Source organism: Schistocerca nitens, chromosome 2 (genome assembly GCF_023898315.1).
Source record: "Schistocerca nitens isolate TAMUIC-IGC-003100 chromosome 2, iqSchNite1.1, whole genome shotgun sequence".
NCBI classification, from domain to species: domain Eukaryota; kingdom Metazoa; phylum Arthropoda; class Insecta; order Orthoptera; family Acrididae; genus Schistocerca; species Schistocerca nitens.
In genome coordinates this window covers 768,203,084-768,225,285 of record NC_064615.1, presented here as the reverse complement: position 1 = coordinate 768,225,285, position 22,202 = coordinate 768,203,084, and the positions used below count along the sequence as shown (strand labels likewise).

Below are 22,202 nucleotides of genomic sequence, written 5' to 3'. Positions count from 1 at the left end.
TAAAATGTGTGCTAAATTTTTCCTGTCTGATCTACACAGTAAGTTTGATACTAGTAAAACCAAGTTTAATTCAAATGGTTCAAATGGCACTGAGCACTATGGGACTTAACATCTGAGGTCATCAGTCCCATAGAACTCTGAAATACTTAAACCTAACTAACCTAAGGACATCACACACATCCATGCTCGAGGCAGGATTCCAACCTACGACCGTAGCAGTCTCGCGGTTCCGGACTGAAGTGCGTAGAACCGCATGGCCACCGCGGCCGGCACCAAGTTTGATTTTGATGCTAGCCGATAATATTAAAACCGAACTCTAATAGAAAGAAAAATAATACAGTAAAACAAGCAACTATACTTTCCCAACGCAATGTATTATCTGTTGGTAGATGTGTCTGCCTTGAGATAAATGTTAACTCTTGCACTTACCAAACTCTCTTGTACTCTTCGTGCACAGCCTACATCTAGCACGGTTGTCACTAGTTAGTTCCATCCATGGAAGGACCCCAGTGCAAACATGTTCGAGTCCGTGCCAGCTGTTGCTACCTGTGTAGCTCCTATTCCTGTTTCTAATATTGTGCACAATTTGTGTTTTAATGCAGTCGCAACTGCACGTAACTACATAACTAGACTGCGCTTGTAAGCTTATGGAAGATAATGCACTGTCTTTAACTACACATGTGCTCCCGATAAGCGCCAGCCGTGCCCTTGACTTGAACACGGTCTTTGTCGTTGCCGTTGTCCCGGATGGGTTGGAGGACTCCTCCAGATCCGAAGTTTGTGATACATGGAGTTGCTGCGTATCCGTTGATCAAATGGTTCAAATGGCTCTGAGCACCATGGGACTTAACCGTAGCGGTCGCGCGGTTCCAGACTGGAGCGCCTACAACCGCTCGGCCACCCCGGCCGGCCGATCCGTTGATCGACTGGTGCATTAAACGGCACTTTTACACTGTTTGCATTACCAGTATCTCATAAGCAGCATTGCAACGTGGATGTTCCATACACCGCCTTAACATTATTCCTCCTTTTTTTATTTTGCGTTTGAATTTTCTTATTTTTAGGTTACAGGTTTACTGCAATTCCCAATAAATATCGAAAAATTACGCTTTTAGCTGAAAAGCATTTCTTCGCTGGCAGGCTAACTTGGTGTGTCACTTGTCTGGTTGGCTCTTTGTTCTCCTTAGCAGCTACCCTGATGATATATAGGCTTTCATCTCGTGGGCCCACATCTCTTGTGTGCGCTTCTGTCTTCGACCAAGACAAAAGTCTGTGTGCTGCGACTGGAGCCGTTGTTGGTTACCTAGCTGCACTCCAACGATCTGTCCTGCTATAAGATAATGTGTGGTTTGCAAGTTCCTTCATGCTGTGGTTGTTGTAGTCTTCAATCCGAAAGACTGATTTGATGCAGCTCTCCATGCAACTCACTCCTGTGCTAGCTTCTTCATCTCCGAATAACTCTGCAACCTGCATCCTGTTGGATCAGCTTACTGTGTTCTCTTCAGTACCTCCTCATTAGTTACATAATCTACCCATCTAATCCTCAGCGTTCTTCTACAGCACCACATTTTTAAAGCTTCGATTCTCTTCTTCTCTAAACAATTCCTCGTCCACGTTGCACTGCTATACATAGCTACAATCCACACAAATAGATTCAGAAAAAACTTCCTAACACTTAACTGTATATTAGATATTAACAAATTTCTCTTCTTCAGAAACGCTCTGCATGCCATTGCCAGTCTACATTTCATATCCTCTGTATTTCAGTTATTTTGCTGTAGCACCACATTTGAAACGCCTGTGTTGTCTTCTTGGCTAAAAGCTTGTCGTTCATGTTTCACTTCCATACATGACTACATTCCATATAAATACTTACAGAAAAGACTTGTTTCATACGTCCGATAAAATACGGAGCGTCTCCGATGTTCCGATGTTTTGTGTTACGCGTACCCACATCCATATTGTCTAGTTGGCCTATTTCAAGTAACGCATTAAAAATGTCGCATGGGCTATTTAACATGAGTTAATGAAGTATGTTATTTGTCAATCAGGGGTATTATTGGTAAAGTGTACACGTTTCGAATTAGACCTGCTTCGTCAGCTTCTAATAATGAAAGCACATTACGACCACTTTTAAAGTAGTGTCGTGCAGTCCAGTTAATCACTTTGGGAATTTTGCTCATTCTGTATGCGAACTGATAAGCATTAAACGAGACGTCTCATACGTGTGAAAAATTTTCGAGTTGCACATTTTTCTTACTAGAGCTTCTTGAAAGATGTCTTACGTCTTTCTGCAGAACTGCTTCCTTTACTCAAATATCTTAATCGTCGTCACAAAATAACACGTTCGGTATTGCCCGAATCAGGTTTTCTAAGCTACCTGCTTTATTGGTGGATTACACTTCTCGAGAATTTGGCCAATTAATCTTTCAGGCATTTGCCTTGCCTTCAGTTGCATTTATGTGGTGTCTTTCCGCTGTACATCGATCCGTACTCGTACTTACGGTTATCTTGTGGATGTGACTATTTCCAGTGATTGACCACAGTCGTATAATGATGCAGTAATGGGTTTTTCCGCCCATTTATGTGCAATATGTTAAATTTATTTACGGTGAGGGTCAACTTCCAATCCCTGCACCAAGCGTCGATCCTCTGCACGTCTTCTTGTATTTCGCTACAATTTTCTAGCTTTGCGACTTCTTTTTGCGCTGCTGCTACGTTCGCAGGTTCGAATCCTGCCTCGGGCATGGATGTGTGTGATGTCCTTAGGTTTAACTGGTTCTAAGTCTAGGGGACTGATGACTTCAGATGTTAACACCCATAGTGGTCAGAGCCATTTGAACCATTTTTTTGCGACTTTCCTTTAAAGAAGAGCGTCATCCGCGAAAAGCCTCGTGGAACTTTAGACTTTATACCCTTGGTCATTAATATATTGTGTAGTGTAATGGTTCTATAACATCTTTGGGTTGTAAACTCCTTATTAATCGGTTAATGCCGTCATACGACCATGATAGCATATGCCTAATGTATATGATTTTGGACAAGGCTGTCGTCTCCGAAAAAAAAGATCGACTGGTTAGTGGAGAGAAGTGTACGAGAAGTTATTCTAATAAACAACGTATCCTACTCTAGCACTTCCTACTTATATGGATTTTGTTTAAAACAGTGCCATCACTCATGTAAAATACGAAAGACTCAGAGTGACTCAGAGTACACTACACATCTAACTGAAATAATACAGGAATTAATTAATACGGTCACGAGCTCAGTTGGGCAATGTCTGCTCAATATCTAAATCATAATGCGGGCAGCACTGAAGAAGTAACTGTTTGGTTGTAAGTGTGGCGCCGGCCGGGGTGGCCGAGCGGTTCTAAGCGCTACAGTCTGGAACCGCGCCACCGCTACGGTCGCAGGTTCGAGTCCTGCCTCGGGCATGGATGTGAGTGCTCAGAGGCATTTGAACCTCTTTTTTTTTTTTTTTTTTTTTTCGACGACCCTTTCTGAAGAACATTAATTTAGTGCGGTTTTTTTACCTCTGTGGAATTCTTTCCTTGTTGTTATACTGTGAGAGGCTGTTGGGTAGCAAGCCGCGTAATGCAGACGTGTGTTTCCGCCGACAGGCGCTGGAGGTGCGGAAGCGGCTGGAGGAGGTGCGGCTGCTGGAGTCCCGGAAGTCCGCGCGGCTGCAGGACCAGGACACGGACTTCGCGCGCCTCGCCGACATGGCGGGCGACCGCCGCAAGGCGCCCTCCGGCTCCATCGACGTGCCCCTCTCCAACGGGTGAGTCTCCGCCTCCGCCTCCGTCTGCAAGTGCCTCGCCCCTGTCTTCGCTCGCTGCTCACACGCTTCCTGGAGTACTTAATACAACTTTGCGCCAGTTAGGAATCTGAGCCCAGGTGTAAGGATGTGGATGTAGCGCGATTTTTGGCCTAACTTCAGCATCCCTGATTTCAATTGAGTCTGTGATCGTTAAAATCTTGGCTCCATCCTACTTTGTGGGGTCTGATGGCCCGCAGCATCGCAGGAACTTATTGGAACCAGTGCCACCTCAAGGAGGCAAATTGTGTTTCCTCAAACGCCTTGCCTGCGATAGCTTAGTGCCCAGCCTGGCAAGCTGTTGTCACATGTCGAAAATTATCGCTTGAGGATCTGCTTCGTGAAATTTAAAATAATTTCTCTCTTCAATTTTCATATAATGTCGGCGTCGCTGCTCCCGTAAAGCAACACCGTTAGTTTTAAAGGTGTGTACATAATCACTCACACACACACACACACACACACACACACACACACACACACACACACACACATATATATATATATATATATATATATATATAAACTTCTCGTCTGTATTGGAACATGCACGACTTTACAAGGCATGATCCTATAGCTTTTCGTCATCCTTTGAGCTGACATATCCAGAAAGACATAAGGGATCTACAGTTCAACATGGACTCCGGACTAACGAGTAGCTTTGCGTTGTCACATTAGCAATTGTCAAAGGTGAAGGGATCGATAAACACACACCCAGTGTTTGAGCTGTTGCACATTTTCGTATCAATACAAGCCACCCCTCTGTTATCGGAAAGAAAAGAAATGGGTTTTAATGTAACATCAATATTTTACGGTCCACTAATGATGTACATTACAATATTTTAGGATCGCAGCAGCACGTTTTATCTGACAGGATAACTTTATTTATTTATAGTCTTACAAGATGATGTCGTTACAATGGCAATTGGAGGCTTGCTTACCACAGTGCAGTACGAAACTTCACCCTATTGAAGTTGGTATGCTCTTGCCTACATAAGGCTTGCAAACAGGCTCACCCAGCTGTTGTGGGAGGGACACGCAGTTCGATGTCGAGTTCAATAGGCTGTGCAGCTTAAATTTTCACACGAACCTCTGGTGTTTCGTGTATATCACGTTAAGTGCCAGAAAAGTTCAATGACTAGTACTGAATCTTCAGATCTATTTCTTTGTGTTCAGTTACCAGTAACAGCGCTGAATAATCCACAACTACTTTCTTTTAACATTCGTGCAACACTATGGCGGACATTAAGCTGTTATGCTAATAACCCAAGGAGTATATCTGTCAAGTAACTCTAGTAAAATCCTCCATGTTTTAAGTCCATTAGTGAGTTACTTCCCAATAATTTCGGTCCTTATCTTAAAGTTCCACCTTCCGTACACTTAGTAAACCTGCACACCATTTAAAGGAGAAAACCAGTGCATTAAACTGACTCTTTCCCTCTAAAAATTTATATAGATCGGTTATGATTATGTAAAATTAAGTCATTTAAACAGTAGTTATTGCGTGAACTATTTTGTTTTCCTTTACTATCACAAGAGTTATAGCGTCAGTTGTGAACGAAATATAGTGAACTAAGTGTAATGCGCTCAGCTGGTGCACGAAGTCTGAAAATATTCGTAAGACAGACAGCTTGCTTAATAGCTCATGTCAAATAAAGAAAGAAGGCCACGCGTTTCTCGCTTCATTTATAGCCGAAAAGAAGGTGAAATATGATTTCAGATGCCATCATATTTACAACAATATTGTTATTGAGTTGTTTGGATTCAAGAGTGTTTGACGTAAAAGCAATCGATATGTATGATACACTGTATGTTTTTATATGCCTTCTCCATCTGAGAACATTAATGCTCCTTCCAAAGATAACATATAGTAGTTCATTTGTCTTATTTCTGTTTTTCTGTCTGTCGCCAACAAGCCATGTAGTTAACAGCAGAAGAACAATGAAGACACTGTGCAGCGTCTTTTGTTAAGACCAAAGTAGTTTTATCCTGCATCGTCTTGAAGAGAAGTTGATCCCGTACTTCTCAGCTGAAGTATTACAGTTTGTGCGGGAAGATGTCCTTCTGTACTACTGTCATAACCATCAGACAATTTTCATATCGTCTAAATAGGGATGTATGAGCAGTACTTGAAAAAATAGTAGGTATATCCCGAGTACGAATGTTTTGTTCTTTTCAAATTTTTTACCGTTAATCTATAGTTATCATGGTGTAGCGAAATATGAAAATCTCTCTCATATATGTATTTAACAGTACTACAGCGCATATCAGTTCCGAAGCTTCCAACAAAAGTTTTAAAAAATAATTCTGTGTAAATTTTTAACGATTAATGTAATACTCCTTGCTGTTCTTTGTGGCAGCTTCCTCGAATTGTATTTTCCATTACAAAATGTTTTATGGCTCTTTTTATCTTGTTTCATAAGTGATCTTACTTCTGTCAGTGTCATTCTTGTACAGGGGGGGGGGGGGCAAATAAGTGTTCCGGACGAGTGGATACGACTGGACGTGAATTTATGGATATAACCAAGTCCCGTGGCACGCTCACCACGTGTACGCCCGTCACGTGATCCACGCCGGTTCAGAGCGTAGTGCGGGTTGTTGGGGTTGGAGGGGGTTGTTTTGGGGGAGGAGGCCAGACAGCGAGGTCATCGGTCTCATCGGATTAGGGAAGAGCGGGGAAGGTAGTCGGCCGTGCCCTTTCAAAGGAACCATCCTGGCATTTGCCTGGAGAGCGATTTAGGGAAATCACGGAAAACCTAAATCATGATGGCCGGACGCGGGATTGAACCGAACGTCCTGCCGAATGCGAGTCCAGTTTGCTAGCCACTGCGCCACCTCGTTCTGTGGGTGCGGGTTGTCAGTCTGAATGGAGCAGTGCCAAACGGACGATGGTACTCACAAAGGGGCAGCAGGTGTTCGTTGTGCAAAGTTACGTGACAACAAAGTCGTGGAAACGGTGTGGTCAGTTGTTTGCTGAGAAGTTTAATGCTGTCAAAGTGCCAACAAAGAGTGCCATGCAACGCATAGTCCGAAAGTAGGATCACATATAATCTGTTTTGAACAGGTCAAAAATTTTTCCGAAACGTGCCTGCACACCAGACAACGCGGGTGCAGTTCACCAGAAAATGCTTCAGAGTCCTACCAGATCAACTGTATTTCCTTTCCTCTGCTGCGTTTCCCTGCATCCAGGAACTCTGTTCTGCGGGTCACTTTTATTTGCCCCACCCTGTATTTTGTGTAGTTAAAGATTCAACACCCAATGGTCTGTCATTCCTTGACACTTTATAGTGGTGCTCACACTGCTGACAAAATGTCTGCAGTATGCACAGTCACGTACGAAGGACGTACGGATTGTGTGGCAGCTCATAGACGCAGCACGTTTTTGTACATTGGATGCTAACTTGTCCACTGCTTTAAACGCAACGGTTTAAGCCGCCGGCCTTCTGACTAATCTTGGCGCGGGACTCCAGTTTATTTTTTGCTTGTTGTGCAGTCTAGAATGTTGGCACAGGTGACTGAAGTGCTAAACATCCCAGTCTTCCATTCGCCAACGTCGAATAGTTTAAACGTTTAATGACTTGCGATGAAACTAAATACGTTAAGTTGCCCAACACAATAAATTAAGTACATTTCAACTGCGCAAAAGAACGAATAATGGCGGAGTTCACATGAACGTAAGTTGTTTTCAGGAAGTAAAGAGAGAATGACAAGAGGTCGAAGCTGTTGTGCTATAGTGCAGCAGATGGGCCACAGAAAATTACGAAAGAGGCAGTGAAGCGACGTGGAGAAACTCATATGAAAACCAAACAAATGAGCACGTTTATGTGCTAATATATCATACATACTGCTTGTTGTGTCGATTTGAGGTGGAAGGGTTGCACGCTGTAATCGAGATGACATATATAAAGATTACTGGACATTCACGTGTTTCACTTGCTATGGGATCTGGAAAATTGAGTAGTGGACTTCAAAGACGGCGACTGGCCAACATTCCCGAAATAGCAAGAGGGAGTTGCGCGTCCAGGGTTCAGTTCTGGGGAGAAAGAGATTACAGTTTGTTAAGTATTAATAATTATGATGATGATAATGCGTTTACATTAATGCTTAACACTTCACTGTAGCACAGCACCCATTAAATTGCAATTGAAGGGAATATAGAATTCGAAAAGGTTTCGTCCGAAAATTTAAGTAGGACATGTGTCATGCAACTGAGTTAAGAAATATAATAGCAACAAACTCTCAAAACTTTGATAGCGTCACAATTTAATCGATATAAAATTGTAGTGTGCAGTTACCATTATCAGTATTCCACTTATTGCAACGATTGTTAACCACGTCTGCGAACTACGGTTATTTGAGCATGTAAGTGTGTGTTTTGTTGTTTCTTTCCTCCGTTTCCGCCTACGTCATTTGCTTGCACGTGGACATCAAGTATCCTTTGTTAAATACAGCTTCTGATCATCTAGACTTCGTCTCTTGGTTTTCAAGCTACTTTAGCCTCCGTAAGGTAGCCAAGAAATTTGGAAACTGAACGCCGTAAAAACAAACATTTTTGATAAAGTGGTTTTAGGGTGGTGGCACGGCCCCCAGGAACCACCCTCCTCGAATGCAGTTGGATTCACACCTGGCAACAGGCGTCTCATAAGAATGACGCAGTTACCCAAGAGTAGTATTGGACCAGGAACGTGGATAAGGAAATGGCAGTGCGAATAGATGCGGTGACTATACGTTGCTATGAGATTTCACCTCTATGTGTACCGTTCCCTAGGTGGCCATACAGCTTCTTCTTCTTGGTCTTGTCCCGTGTCTTCACGAGGTCCGAATTGTAATGTGGATTTGGCAATGTTAATGATAGAGGGTGGCCGCCAGATGCCGTTCCTGTCGTATCCCTCCCCCTGTCATCCGTCAAGACGGAATTTGTGTAATCCAACTGTCTGCTTGTAGCGTAATCCGTGACAGTGTGAGAACGTTATAGAAATCTTTGCTAATCTTGAAACTTAGGCGGGACGTGGGTACCAACCCGGTATTTGCCCAATCGGATGTGGAGAACCACAGTCGGACTGACCGGCACGCCGGTCCCCTTCGTTAATCCGCCGTGCGGATTTGAACCTGGCCCTACGCGCCCCCCTCCGCCCCCCCCCCCCCTCCTCCCGAATCCCGGAAACGGTGTGCTAACACCCGCGGCTATGCGTGCGCGTTAGGTGTCGATACAATTTCACCTTCTCGCACGCTTGACGCACGAAAACGTTGCAGATCATCATTACGGGAGGATCAGGAGGGCTCGGTAGGTGCACTGGCGCTGCCGTAGCTCGCCCGCTTGCAGTAGCAGTAGCTAAGACCGCGCGGCGTATTGCGCACTGCGTGCGGTCTGGAATCCCCTGTGAGAAGTGCAGGGCCAGCAGCCGCTTCGGCCTTGGTTCATGTTGTGGCTTTAACTCGCTGTGTTTGGGAATGCGCGCCGGCTGGAATTTTAAACTGGCGCACACCCGGAAGAGCCGGGAGCCGGCAGCCGGTGGTGACGTCACAGGGCCACGCGCTGAAGGCCGCGCTGGGTGGCAGCAGGCAGGGGCGTGCCTCTCACCCACGCCCCGCTGCCGGCCGCGGCGCCGCCTTGCAAAACTCTGGGATCCGGGTGGCGCGTACACAGGCCGGATGTGAGGAATGCCGCTCGCAATCCGTGAACTTTCAGTCTGAAACTGACGGCGTGCCTCGCCTTGGCACTGCTGGCATTGAGTATCTACGGCCGGACGACTCGGCTGGCGTATCGCTAGTAAATTACATCCACAAACGTTACTCGTGAACCAGTTCATTGTACTGAAAACCGTAGCCGGCCGGAGTGGCCGAGCGGTTCTAGGCGCTTCAGTCTGGAACCGCGCGACCGCTATGGTCGCAGGTTCGAATCCTGCCTTGGGCACATATGTGTGTACTGTCCTTAAGTTAGTTAGGTTTAAGTAGTTCTAAGTTCTAGGGGACTGATGACCTCAGAAGTTAAGTCCCATAGTGCTCAGAGCCATTTGAACCATTTGAACTGAAAACCATATGAAAATCGCAACAATAGTCCCTCAGAGTAATCTGAATGTACAGAAATTGCGGCATGGTATTTGAAGGCATAGTGGGCTGCATAAAACCGATCGGTAGGGGCAGCTGAATCAGTCTGTATAAAAGGAGATGACCTGACTGACTGACTGACTCATCACTCCCCAGCACAATCTGCTAAGGATAGAAACTTGAAATTTGGAGTGTGTGTTGACCTTCTACTGTAGGGATCGTTTATGAAGGGATTTTTTTTTATTTCTACCCTCTAATATGGTGAAATAGGTGATGAAAGGTTTTTGAAAAATGATTGCTATTTAAGCAATTTTGAAGCTAGATGTACGAAAATTAGTACTTGGTTTCTGCGAGAAAAAAAGAAATACATGTTTTAGAATTTTAGAAAGTTTAATTTCTATGAGGCTGAAAGAGCCGGTTAAGGTTTTTTAAAATATATCATTATTAAAGATTCACTGAAGCATTTTTAAAGCTACATCTATAACATTTAGTATTTGACTTCTTAGAAAAAAGTGTTTTATCAGCGTTTTTGGAAATTCAAGAGGATAAAATAAGGGATGAAATTTTCCGTGGAAATATTTCATTAAGGAACCATTTTTGAAACTACATCCGTAAATTTGTATTTGGCATCTCAGTTATAAACAAAAAGAACAAATTTTGGTGTTATTTGGAAATTCAACCCCTAAGGGAGTAAAATAGAGGATGACATTTTTATGAACATATTTCGTTAAATTTTTTTAAACTATATCTTTGTAACGTGGTATCTGACTTCTTAAGAAATGTGTGTTAGGGGATGAAAGTTCCTATACAAATATCACCACAAGAACTCAAAAGCTGTGATTAATAAAGACTTCGACTTCATCTACCAGAACCGCTTTTTGGTCAGAAGTATATTCACAAAAGACCATGCTTCTATTCCCTCCATTAGCTTGAAAAGTTCACGTGTCGCCATTTTTGTGGACAACAAAAAAATTCGATCAAAGGAAAGCAAAAAGTCTGTGTAGACCGTACAGTCTACGCGAGCGAAGTGGCGGGCGCTAACCTATTTATAATATGTACAGATGAGAGACGATTTGCTCTTCAGTACTAATGCAGCCTGTAGTATGGGCTCGTGGCAGTACTCTGATGTGGGCTGCCTCGCCGTAATCAGACACCTGTGCCAGCGCTGGGGCTGGGCCGGCCTGCACCAGCACGAGCAGACGTTCCTAGTAGACAGGACTGGCGGCGTGGCGGGAGACGCTGAGGAACAAACACTACAGTGGACGGCTGCGATGCCCGCGCACTGCCAGGTCACACACTGCTTCGCTACCTGAGGACGGACAGCCGGCAGTTGCTTGCACTCTGATGCCACTCCATTCTAATGCTTTCCACATAAGTGCTTTTTAGACCAGTGACTTGCGTTATTTGCTGGAATCTCTCCATTGTATCTGAGACCTCTTCCTGGAACCGGCGATCTACAACATCCCGTGAAGCCCACATTCCCTGTTTCTTTAGCAGAGTCGATGAACGAAAATTCGCTTACAGTTGGCAGTGTTATCGCCAGCTTTCAACAAGACACATATACAAAATCGCGTTACGTCATTGGTTGAGGGAGACGCGCGAAGCAGCTGTGCCAAACCCACTGCAGCTGTCAGGGATCTTCTTTTACCGATTCTGAGGTAGGTCAGAATAGCAAAATGATTGACGGTTGAGCTTGGGTGAGGGCCATGTCCCGTCAGTTAGCCGTTACTTGCGTGCGGAACCAGCAACTGTATGGCTTCGTAATGAATATTTTCACGTGTTCTCTATTAATGCTCTTCGCTAGATCGCAATAACCCTGACACGTTTCTACGTAATCTCATTGCTAGATTCACACATTACGCTACGTAAAAGACATACGCCACCCGAAGAAGCAAAACCAGTAACAAGAACGAATGGCAACAGTTACGTTTACAATTCGCCATTCTCCGCAGCTACCTCGTAACTGGTACCTGAGGTAGTAGAGCGATAGAACGGTGAACAGGCCAGAAAGCGCGACCGAACTACTCTCTGATTGGTAGCCGCCTGTAAACAAATACCTGTCAATCACTATGTTACTCTGACCCAGATATAGCTTGACCAACCTGACGCAGGTGTCGAATTCTCGTCCCTGCTACAGTAGACTATATTCTAGCGTTTACACAGTCACTGACGTCTTGCGGAGATATACGAGGTATTATTGTCGCTGACGCTGGTTTTTATTGGGTAACCTATAAACACTGAGGGGTTATGACACGGCAAATCTTTATTTCGCTATTGAGGAAGGTAGGTTTAGCAGTAACTGTTAAAAATAAGACAGGACGACGGCTTAAAGTGTTTAAATACTCTGCTTACCGACTGAAATGTGTAAAATTCATTACTCGTGATTCTTTCAGAAATTAAGCAAGATCTTTAAGGTGTATTAATTTGCAGCTGGCCATAGCTCTTCTGAGTAGTCCAATAAGAGGCTGTGTCTGCAACTCACCCTTTGGTCGTGTGCTAATGTGAAGATGTCCTGTGATCGTATGGGTACAAACAAATAAATATATACATCAAGCTCCTGCAGTACTGGTGAGAAATGTACAGTAATATTTAGTGACCGGGAAGATAATCTAATTGTGAAAAGACCTGAACGACACACCCCATTACCGGAGCACTTTCCATTTAGGAGTTATGCTTTTTTTCCATTTATGAACGTAATAGTGGGTACACTATGTAACTATAGTAAAAATTTAAGTTCCATTGCTTTTAATAGAATTCATCCTCAAGAGTGACGTTGAATACATAGTATCGCAAACTTTTTGGGTCAAAATAATATAGATAGCAGAGGAGTACCTGACTATGTTGACATAACAAACTAATGATCGCTTATAAATACCCAGTTTTTTTTAATTATTGACGTATACAACTTGCTCCTTACAACAACTCCTTAAGCTCATACCAGTTGTTCAAAAAGGTTGCCGCCAGTCTCGTTACCGTCACAGCCGCACATAAAATTTTGCCGCATGCTCTAAAGTTTCTCTGTTGTTTATTGTGCAGTGAGACAAGCATATAGGACTTTAGCGTCTAGTTTCTCCTCTGTTACTCTTCATTTTCCATTGAATTTACGAACACCGATCACTTCATGTAGCCCCCAAGAAAAACCTCGTCCGCTGACACATCGCAGGCTGTTGATTATTGCTTTTCAAGGTAGCACTACCAACGTCGGCGCGGAAACATAGCTCAGACACGTGCTTGACGCGCTTTACTGTTTAAAATCCTGGTACCGCTTGAAGTATTCATATTCGACCACGAGCTGTACTCAAAATACTCAGTTTTGGATCCCCAATCGTATCTATAATTTTGATCTCAAAGATTGGTAGCACGCTGTATCTGGAAGAGGATGTCCCTCTATGTAAGGTAACTACAATACAGAGGCGCGCAAATCTGTGTTGCGTTTTGCCTCACCGACAAGGGGTCGCGACCTGTCGAGGTCAGCCGCCACGCCAGACAACGCCCCCTATTCACGGAACCTCGCTCTCGTATTCTGTTTGATACTGGCGGTCTATACCTGTACTTCACATCCACGGTGACCTACTATATCTCGACCTATGGTTAATGCATAAAATCTTTAAACAGATAAAATCTGTTATAAGCCTGCCTGGTTCAGACAGCTTGTCCAAATGCATGCACTCCTTCCAGTGATTACCTCATATTCAAGATAATTCACATTACCCACCGAACACAAATATCGGAGATCTTTTAACGGTTTCTTTGGAGAGACAGGTACCACCTATAAAAGAATTTACACTGTCCTCTTCGAAGATTCAGTACAGTGATAGTTGTTCGCTCACATTCCATGGCGAACAAATTGCAGTGACAAGCTTGCGGATGAATATTGCACTGAATTGTATTACACGAATTTTAATGATTGTGAACTAAGCTATTGACAGGAGCTGAAGCGCAGTAAATGAGTTCGTAATGATAAAAATTCTAATCATTCCAATTATTCTTCCTATTTGTACTTTTTTGGAATAAATAACTTCTATTTGAACAGAGCACCTTCCGTAATAATGTGTACGGTCAGGAGCATCATACGGAAGATATTCTTGAAGTAGCTAGCCTCACCTGCCCCCTTCCGTACCCTTCCCCTTTCAGTGCCCGAAAACTTTTTCTAAAAGTGAGTCTTGTTAAGGTCACCACATGTAACGCTTCCCTTTTCATATTTGCATCTGTATAGTCATGTACAAACCTGCAAGAGTACTGTATTGCACCTGTCCTGTGAAATGAAGGGAGGGAGTAGTCAGTCGAAACATTAATAAGCGCTGGGGACAATGCGGAGGTCGCACAGTATTTTTGTTACGGTTGGTCGCAAAAGATGAGATACGGAAGAGAAAATTCGTACCAGCACTTAAGCCCCAGAGGGCTTGACGAGCTTAACGTCGTCGTCCGATCTGCATATCGCGTCTATAATCTCTTACGTCCTCTCTCCGTAAGGCTGCGTCATGCACAATCTGGCGATCGTGGGCCGTGACCCACCGCGTCTCTTCCCCTCTCTTCTCATTTATTTCGTCATACTAGCCAGACAGGAACAACATTCATTTTTTATACCCAAGAATGTTTGTGGACAAATAGATCGAAAATGTTGTCCCAGAAATGGAACACACGCTAGAGGGTTATTAATTTTGGCCCTGTTTTCTAAATTAAAATCCACATTGGGGAAACAGTTCTTCAGAAATTATTTTTCTAATATCGAGTTGCCCTTTTTCTCTATAATCCTCACTACACTCACAAAATGACTTATACATGTAATCGTCTCTATATCCTTAAATTGTACACTAGTGTGCCCGCATCTCGTGGTCGTGCGGTAGCGTTCTCGCTTCCCACGCCCGGGTTCCAGGGTTCGATTCCCGGCGGGGTCAGGGATTTTCTCTGCCTCGTGATGGCTGGGTGTTGTGTGCTGTCCTTAGGTTAGTTAGGTTTAAGTAGTTCTAAGTTCTAGGGGACTTATGACCACAGCAGTTGAGTCCCATAGTGCTCAGAGCCATTTTTTTGTACACTAGTGAGAATGTTTTGAGCTGATAAAATGAGGACGCTTGACCTCGTCACTCATGCGAGACGATGATATAACTTCTCACGTTACATGCTAGCTACCGATAGTCTGATAGACATTCAGGGGGGGGGGGGGGGGGGCAGAGAGAGAGAGGTGTGTGTGTGTGTGTGTGTGTGTGTGTGTGTGTTTTTGTAGGGTTTACGGGCGCTCAACGGCAACGTTATCGGCGCCCTTACAGATATTAACATAAACGAATGTGGAAAAAATTGGTAAAAATGTCATGCCGTGCGGAGTAAACCTACAAAAGCTCACAATTCAGTTCAGATATAGAGGGTATTCCAGGAGGAATAGTCGATATACAGCGATAGGACGGGAACGATCATTCGAAGCATACCTTAAGAGCTATCAGCACTTGTTAAGTATTAAGAGATGTGTTTTGTAGTAGCGAGGACGAACTGGTTCTCATAGTTCTTAAGGTATGGACTTTAGAGCCCATGTTTACTACACTTTTGCTTCGAATTACCGTTCCTGTCATACTGCTGAATATTGACTGTGACTCCTGGTACACTCTGTATGGAGGAAAAATAAATACTGGCCATGGTAAGGATTTCTTTCGCTCCATATAACATAGTATATGGAAGGACTGCGTAAGAGATGTGAACGAAACGGATTCTCTATATAACGAGACGAGATAACAACTTCGTTATTTTAATTGTGTATTTCGTGAAGTGAAGGTGAAAGTGTATCTGTATTTGTCATACAGCAGCTAGTTAGAATTTTGGTGACAGATGAACAGTAAGATAGAGGCGTATAGTCTCTGATCAACAGATTGTGTCAGTCTCTTTGCTTACATTCAAAAATTCGACGCACTTGTTATGGATTGACTGCGTAAGACACTATTGATGGTTACTGGTGCGTCGAACGTTGCCCTCCGATCTTTGTGACTCTTTCCCGGAGAAATAAGATGCGTGATTGCAACGACCTTAAATGCCGGTCCTTCTAATCACAAAGTTAACCCTAGATATATTTCTTGTAGTTGACTCCATTTAAAAGCTGCAAAAACCAAATTGTAATATAGTCAGTTGTAATCCACCGTTTATTCTGTCATTTTGGAACAATTCCGCAAGAAATTGCTCTGAAAGACTACGTCTCGGGAAAGCCTTGTGATGTAGTGAGTAATTGTAAGTTGGAAATAAGACTCTTGGATCTAGAAAGCAGATTTACCTATCGGTGCGTTTCTAACTCTGTAACTGAATTTATTACAGGCATTCGTTCACTTGCAACACAAGCACGTTCTCTCAGCGATTTTCAGTTGCAGGTGGGTGCTTCTCATCAACAGAACGAAATGAAAATCAAATCTCATCAATTTTCTTCGTAAAGTCTAAGTTCTAGGCGACTGATGACCTCAGAAGTTAAGTCGCATAGTGCTCAGAGCCATTTGTTCCGTTTTTTTTATGGAATCACGGGGTATGTAGTTTTGTTCTCGTTAACACTTTACTCGTGAATTGTTTATTCATTTCGATACTTTTTTTAAAGTTGTGTCGCTCTGGCCAGAATTCAGTTGTCACTAAGTCTTCGTTCGTAATGACATTCGAAGATACTCATTTACGTTCTAGTGGACTCTTGATGTGATTGAATGTGAACTCATATACACGTCCCTACGTGCATATCATGTGGTTTCACCTCTCATGCCCTGTTTTCTCTGCATCTCCGTGCTTTGTATAGCCATAAATCTTGCCAGTTTCATTGGAATTTACTTTTCATTATTTACAACAACATAGCAAACGACGCTACGTTAAACTGAGCACAGAAAAGAAAAAGAATGGGAAAAGACAAAGAAGTAGTCACTGAGCGAATGCTACAGTGTCAGTTACCACGGTAATTGGTGACTCGGCTTCTGTCTTCGTGTTGTCCGTCTGTCATTCGTCAACTAAGTTGTTCCCTTTATCTCGCTCATATTTTCCTTCCAGTTATCGCAAGTCGTTAAACTGTCCCAAGTCGTTCACCCACCTCGCAGTTCGTCTTCTCGAGGCAGCCGACCTCAGACGTCAGCCCTGCCTGATGCACGTCGACTCACTTGTATCACGTGGCTCCACTATTTGTCGCTGGCTAACTTGAGTGGGATGTGAGTTGTGTAACCCACATATATGATTCATGCAAGATCTCTACTGTATTTTTTTCTAATTTCAGTTGATTTCTATCTGCGCCTCTGATTCCTTAATAGGGAACCAGCCAGACATCGCATTGTTTTGAAATAGCGCCTAAAACAACACATAACGTTGATCTGTGTACTACAGCACGTGGTGGGCTGCAGCTCACGATGTCCTTAGAAAAGGGTTGAATGTCTAGGGACGGGGGGGGGGGGGTGGTTAAGCAGTGTCAAAGGTTGCCAAGAACGTCGTTCTGTTGCTTATCGGGCATCAAATTGCCGTTTTAGACCACAAAATGCGTGGGAATCGACACCGCAAGGAAAGGGCGGTTTCATTGACCCCCTTTATGCCACCCGCTGAGGCCGACTCGTGTCGATTCTGAGCGGAGGTGTATTTCAGATCTTTTCCTCGGCCACATAGAAGAAAACGACGTGATTTCAACATTGAGCATCACGGTTCTAACCTCTGTCGCAGAGGCGAAAAAAGAAAGGGGGGGGGTAAATGTGGGTAAGACGGGGAGGGGGGGAGTGTGACGATCTTCGCACCGTTTGACGCGTCCACGGGGACGTTGGACAGAATTTTAATGAAATTTGGTGCCAATGTGACATCACTGCTCACTTTACGGCTCGCATGAGCTTTTTTCGCGTATCTAAACATCTTGCTCTTTGAAGCGTCACTGAGCCCCGAGGGTGATATCGCAGGACGAAACGATTCTGCACCATTACAGAGAAAGGCTGTAGGCACGTTTGAGCGAAATTTCAAGCTTCTGTGTCGCAAAGGAAAACAGTTTCGGGCTCGTAAAAAGTAACCCTTCAGTTGAGTTGCGCATTGTACCTCTGAAACATTCAGAAGTTCTTCAAATGCGGTACTTCACCGCAGTGCAATTTCGTGAAAGTTACGCTGAAGTAATCTTGATCATTGTCATTGTGCTGAAGTTATGTACTAAGCGCTGATGTGAACAAATTACTATTATATTGAAACACTTTATATGTTTTATTGTTTTGATTGTAGTAGTGTGATTATAATCGTAGACATCTGTTGGACGTAACAGTAAGCTAGATTTGGAAGTAGGGAAAGACTGTGATTATCCGACGCCCCCCGAGAACCGAACCGTGATTCCGCACCTCTGCCTCTCTCTCTCTCTCTCTCTCTCGCCCACTCCGCGCATTTTGCCAAATCCTTGCCGGAGCCGGCCCGCTGGTTTCGCTGCCACGTCGCTGTCCGGCCCGGCCGGCAGCGCCCTGTTTGGCAGGGGCCGGCGCTTTCTAACGGCCCGCTGGCCGACACGCCGTTTCATTCGCTTTTTTGTCACGCAGCCTTCCTCACTACAGCCGTTCCTCTAGCGTTTCTCTCACGTCTCGCGCAAGTAAGCAGGCGATATTCACTGCGATATCCTACAGCGCTGCAGGCGGACACTGTGTTCCCGACATCTGAGGTCACTAATGACAGTACAGTTGATCGGCCCAAATCAGCAATTTCCTCGTGATTTCCCTAGGACTGTTTAAAGTGCTGGTCATCCGCCTACCAATAGAAGTAGTGCACTTTTTAAGACAGGCTTCCAATCCGCGTCTAGCCATCCTGAATAACAAAAATATTCTGTAGCCTCTCCAACTTTGTCGATTGGACTCCTTAGCTGATCTATCCTCCTACCTTCGTGGCAGCCTCCATTCTCGTATACATAGTTGCGATGGCGTATGGGGGGCCGGCCGAAGTGGCCGTGCGGTTAAAGGCGCTGCAGTCTGGAACCGCAAGACCGCTACGGTCGCAGGTTCGAATCCTGCCTCGGGCATGGATGTTTGTGATGTCCTTAGGTTAGTTAGGTTTAACTAGTTCTAAGTTCTAGGGGACTAATGACCTCAGCAGTTGAGTCCCATAGTGCTCAGAGCCATTTGAACCATTTTTTTTGCGTATGGGGGGAGTTGGGGGATGGGTAGTTGAGGTTTTAAGAGTGGCAGACTCCTCTCAAATGCACATCTCTTCTTAGTTAGCCACACGAATCGAAAGAAGTAGCTGAGAAGGGAATTATTCGGTCTGTAACCGAAGCAAGCAGTAACGGAAACCAAGGAGAAATCTAAAAAGGGAATTAACATTCAGGGAGACTAAATTAAAAAAAAAAATTTGATGTTTGCTTACGTAATTTAATTCTGTCACACACAGCAAAGAACTTGCAAGATCAGTTGAACATAATGGATAATTTATTCAAAAGAGTGCATAAAAGAACAGTGTGAAAAGCAAAACAACGGTAATTCAGTGTAACCTGATTAAAGCAGTAGATGCTGAGGGACTAGATTAAGAAATGAGACACTAAAAGTTGTTGGTGAGTTTTTCTGTTTGGACAGCAAAATAACTGGAGATGGATATCTGGAAAGGATAGAAAATGCAGGGGGTTAATAACAATAAAAAAATTCATAGGAAAGAGAAATGTGTTGAGATCGAAAATAAATTAGAGTGTGAGGAAGTCTTTCCTGAAGGCAATTGTCTGAAATATAGCTTGGTATTAAAGTGAAATGTAGACGATAGACTGTTCAGACAAGAACAGAACAGAAGGTTTTGAAATGCGGTGCTATAGAAGGACTCTAAGGGTTAGTTGGGTAGATAGGATAACTAACGAGGAAATATTGAAACGAATTGGAAATAAAAGAAATTTATGGCACAACTTCATTAAAAGAGGGAATCGCGTGCTAGACCACGTCCAGAAGTATCAAGGAACCGTCAGTTTGGTAAGCCAGAGAAGGGTGATGAGTAATAATTGTAGAGAGAAACATAGGCATGAATACAATAAGCAGATACAAATGCATGTAGGTAGCAGTAGTTAAACAGAGATGATGCGGCTTGGGCAAGACAGACAAGCGTGGATATCTGCAACAAACGTTTTCGGGGTGAAGACAGCATCGAGGGGAAGAAGACTGTCGGTACCGTGGGCCAGACTTTCTCTAATTTTAGCTTCCTGATCAATGTGCAACATCTATGTATCTTTTAAGAATGTCGGCTCTTGGAATCTTGAGAGTCAAGCTGTCCGTCATGCACGTGGCGTTTATGGTAGTATCCCCCGCTGTAGTTTGCGGAGTATTTACGTAGAAATATTTACGCTGACGAAACGTTTCCGTGACAGATTGTGCGACTCTACTTTAAAATTTATATCTCTTTTCCGTTAACACAACTTTGTAAAGGTCCGAAACTGATAAGAAAAACTCTAGAGTTGTTGGAACGAGGGCCTTGTAAATGGTCTGTTCTACTACACTTGTTCTGGACAATCGCAATATTTTTGCGCCTAGCTTCTGCCTTCCACACAGGGAGTAATCGTTGCACTTTAAACCGCCCCTGACGGAAATTCCCCTCACTCAGCAAGCATTCACCTAAACCAGAATAAACAGACATGGCCTATGCTACAACAGGATCTACGAGAACTATGGTATATAACACTGTAAACAAAAGTTGGAAGGTACTTTATTGCGATATTATATATAGTAGAAATCAAATAGCAAAATTCCCCGATATTAGTTTCTGGTACCGAACGAGCTAGCGGAGTGGTTGGCTCACTGCAATCGTATTCTGGAGGACGACCGTCGAGATGCAGATTTTCCATGATTTCTTTTAATCGCATAAGGCAAATGACGAGATGGCACCTTTGATGAGGACACGGCCGATTTCCTGTCTCAGCCTTTCATAATCCGAGCATGAGCTCCGTTGTTAATAACATCGTCGTCGATGGGACGTTAAACTCTAATCATCGTTGCTTTTTTGCTTTTCATTTTGTTTATTTGTTTCTAGTGTGTTGAAGATTCGTACATAGCAACTGAAGCTGAGATGATGAAACTGACTTCGAAGTGCACATTGTCGAGGTAGAAACACCATTGAAAAGAAAGTGAACCGATTTTATTATTAAGTTTCCCAAAAGTAAAAAGTTGATGAGATAAAGACCTTAGTCCTTGTTGAGAGGAGTCGTTTGCTCTAACCAAAGACGTGAATGCTGAGCGATGAAAAAAAAGATAGCAGACGTGGCGAAGCAGTTGCTGCGCCGTTGTATATTCGAGGGCAACGTGCCACAGTCGTAAAACGGCTCCCAGCTATCCTGTTCTCTCTTCTCCACAGCTCAGCTCAGCCCCGTACAGCGCTTATTGGAGGCTGCTTTCGTGTCCTGTCTAGAAGGAACGGCTTACCTTTCTGGTCATCGTGCCACGCAGCAATAGTCGTGAACACCCACCTTAAACGCCTCACCTGTCCTTACGGACGTGCTCTAAAATACAAGAGCGTGCGAGTTAACGGTGAAACTCACCGTTCAAGACCACAGCGGCGGTGACCGAGAGGATGGCAACTTGACGTGGCTCTGCTGTTTCTGAGAATTAGAGTTCAAATCCCGACCTGTCCGAACCGATACAGGAGTGCAACGGTTGTAAAGCGAGTGCCAGGAGAACATTAACCTGGACGCGGCCAGCTTCTGCCTGTGCTACAGACCCTCGTGGTCAGGCCAGCAGCAGTCAAATGTAAAGGCCAGTGATACTTAAGTGCTGACGATTAGCGCTTCCATCCTGAAAAAGTTTCATTAGAGAAAAAGATGATTATAGCTTACTGTTTTTCGGCGCCCATTCAGTGCATGTAAAAATTTTTTTAAAAATACCTAAGCTACTTGCGTGGAAGTGAAGATGACGGTAAACGTTAAATATAGTTTAACCGGCGTGTGAAAAATAAATTTGCTTTTTATAACTCTGCTTTATGTGAAACAAACAAAACCAACTCTGACCAGTTACGTTTTAAATTTAACATGTTAGCATTCTTTTACATCCTTTTATGGAGCGACAACGGGACGTCTTTTATTGTCATTTACACTTCCTTTGTGTTTTTAACATAAATCTATAAACAGTGCCAAAAATGTCACCCTATTAAATTTAAAGACGTCACTGTCGCACATTAAGACCCACACAAGATGGCCCATAGATACCGAAATGTGACTGGTAACAAAGAGGAGAGAGAAGCAGTTGGTGTTTCAGAGAATACTGGCCTTAGAAAGCTAACTGACACTAGGTGACAAACGAGAGACGTGCTATAAAGATCGATATTTGATACTTACTTGCGCATTCTGCATGTTAATATATCCGGGTAATGTAGGACAGTACTATGTTCTTTATCAAGTTTTTGTGCTGCTGATAGGTACGATGTT

General features: G+C 43.7%; 1 protein-coding gene across 2 annotated transcripts in view; it reads left to right on the top strand.

Moving 5' to 3' along the window:
- Window positions 1-22,202, top strand: part of LOC126237006 (zinc finger protein 395) — a 525,392-nt gene that overhangs the window by 146,931 nt on the left and 356,259 nt on the right. For both annotated transcript variants that reach the window (XM_049946732.1, XM_049946731.1), the window contains exon 2: window positions 3,621-3,781. In XM_049946732.1, coding sequence (XP_049802689.1) covers window positions 3,621-3,781 — 161 coding nt within the window. The remainder of the gene's footprint in view (window positions 1-3,620; window positions 3,782-22,202) is intronic.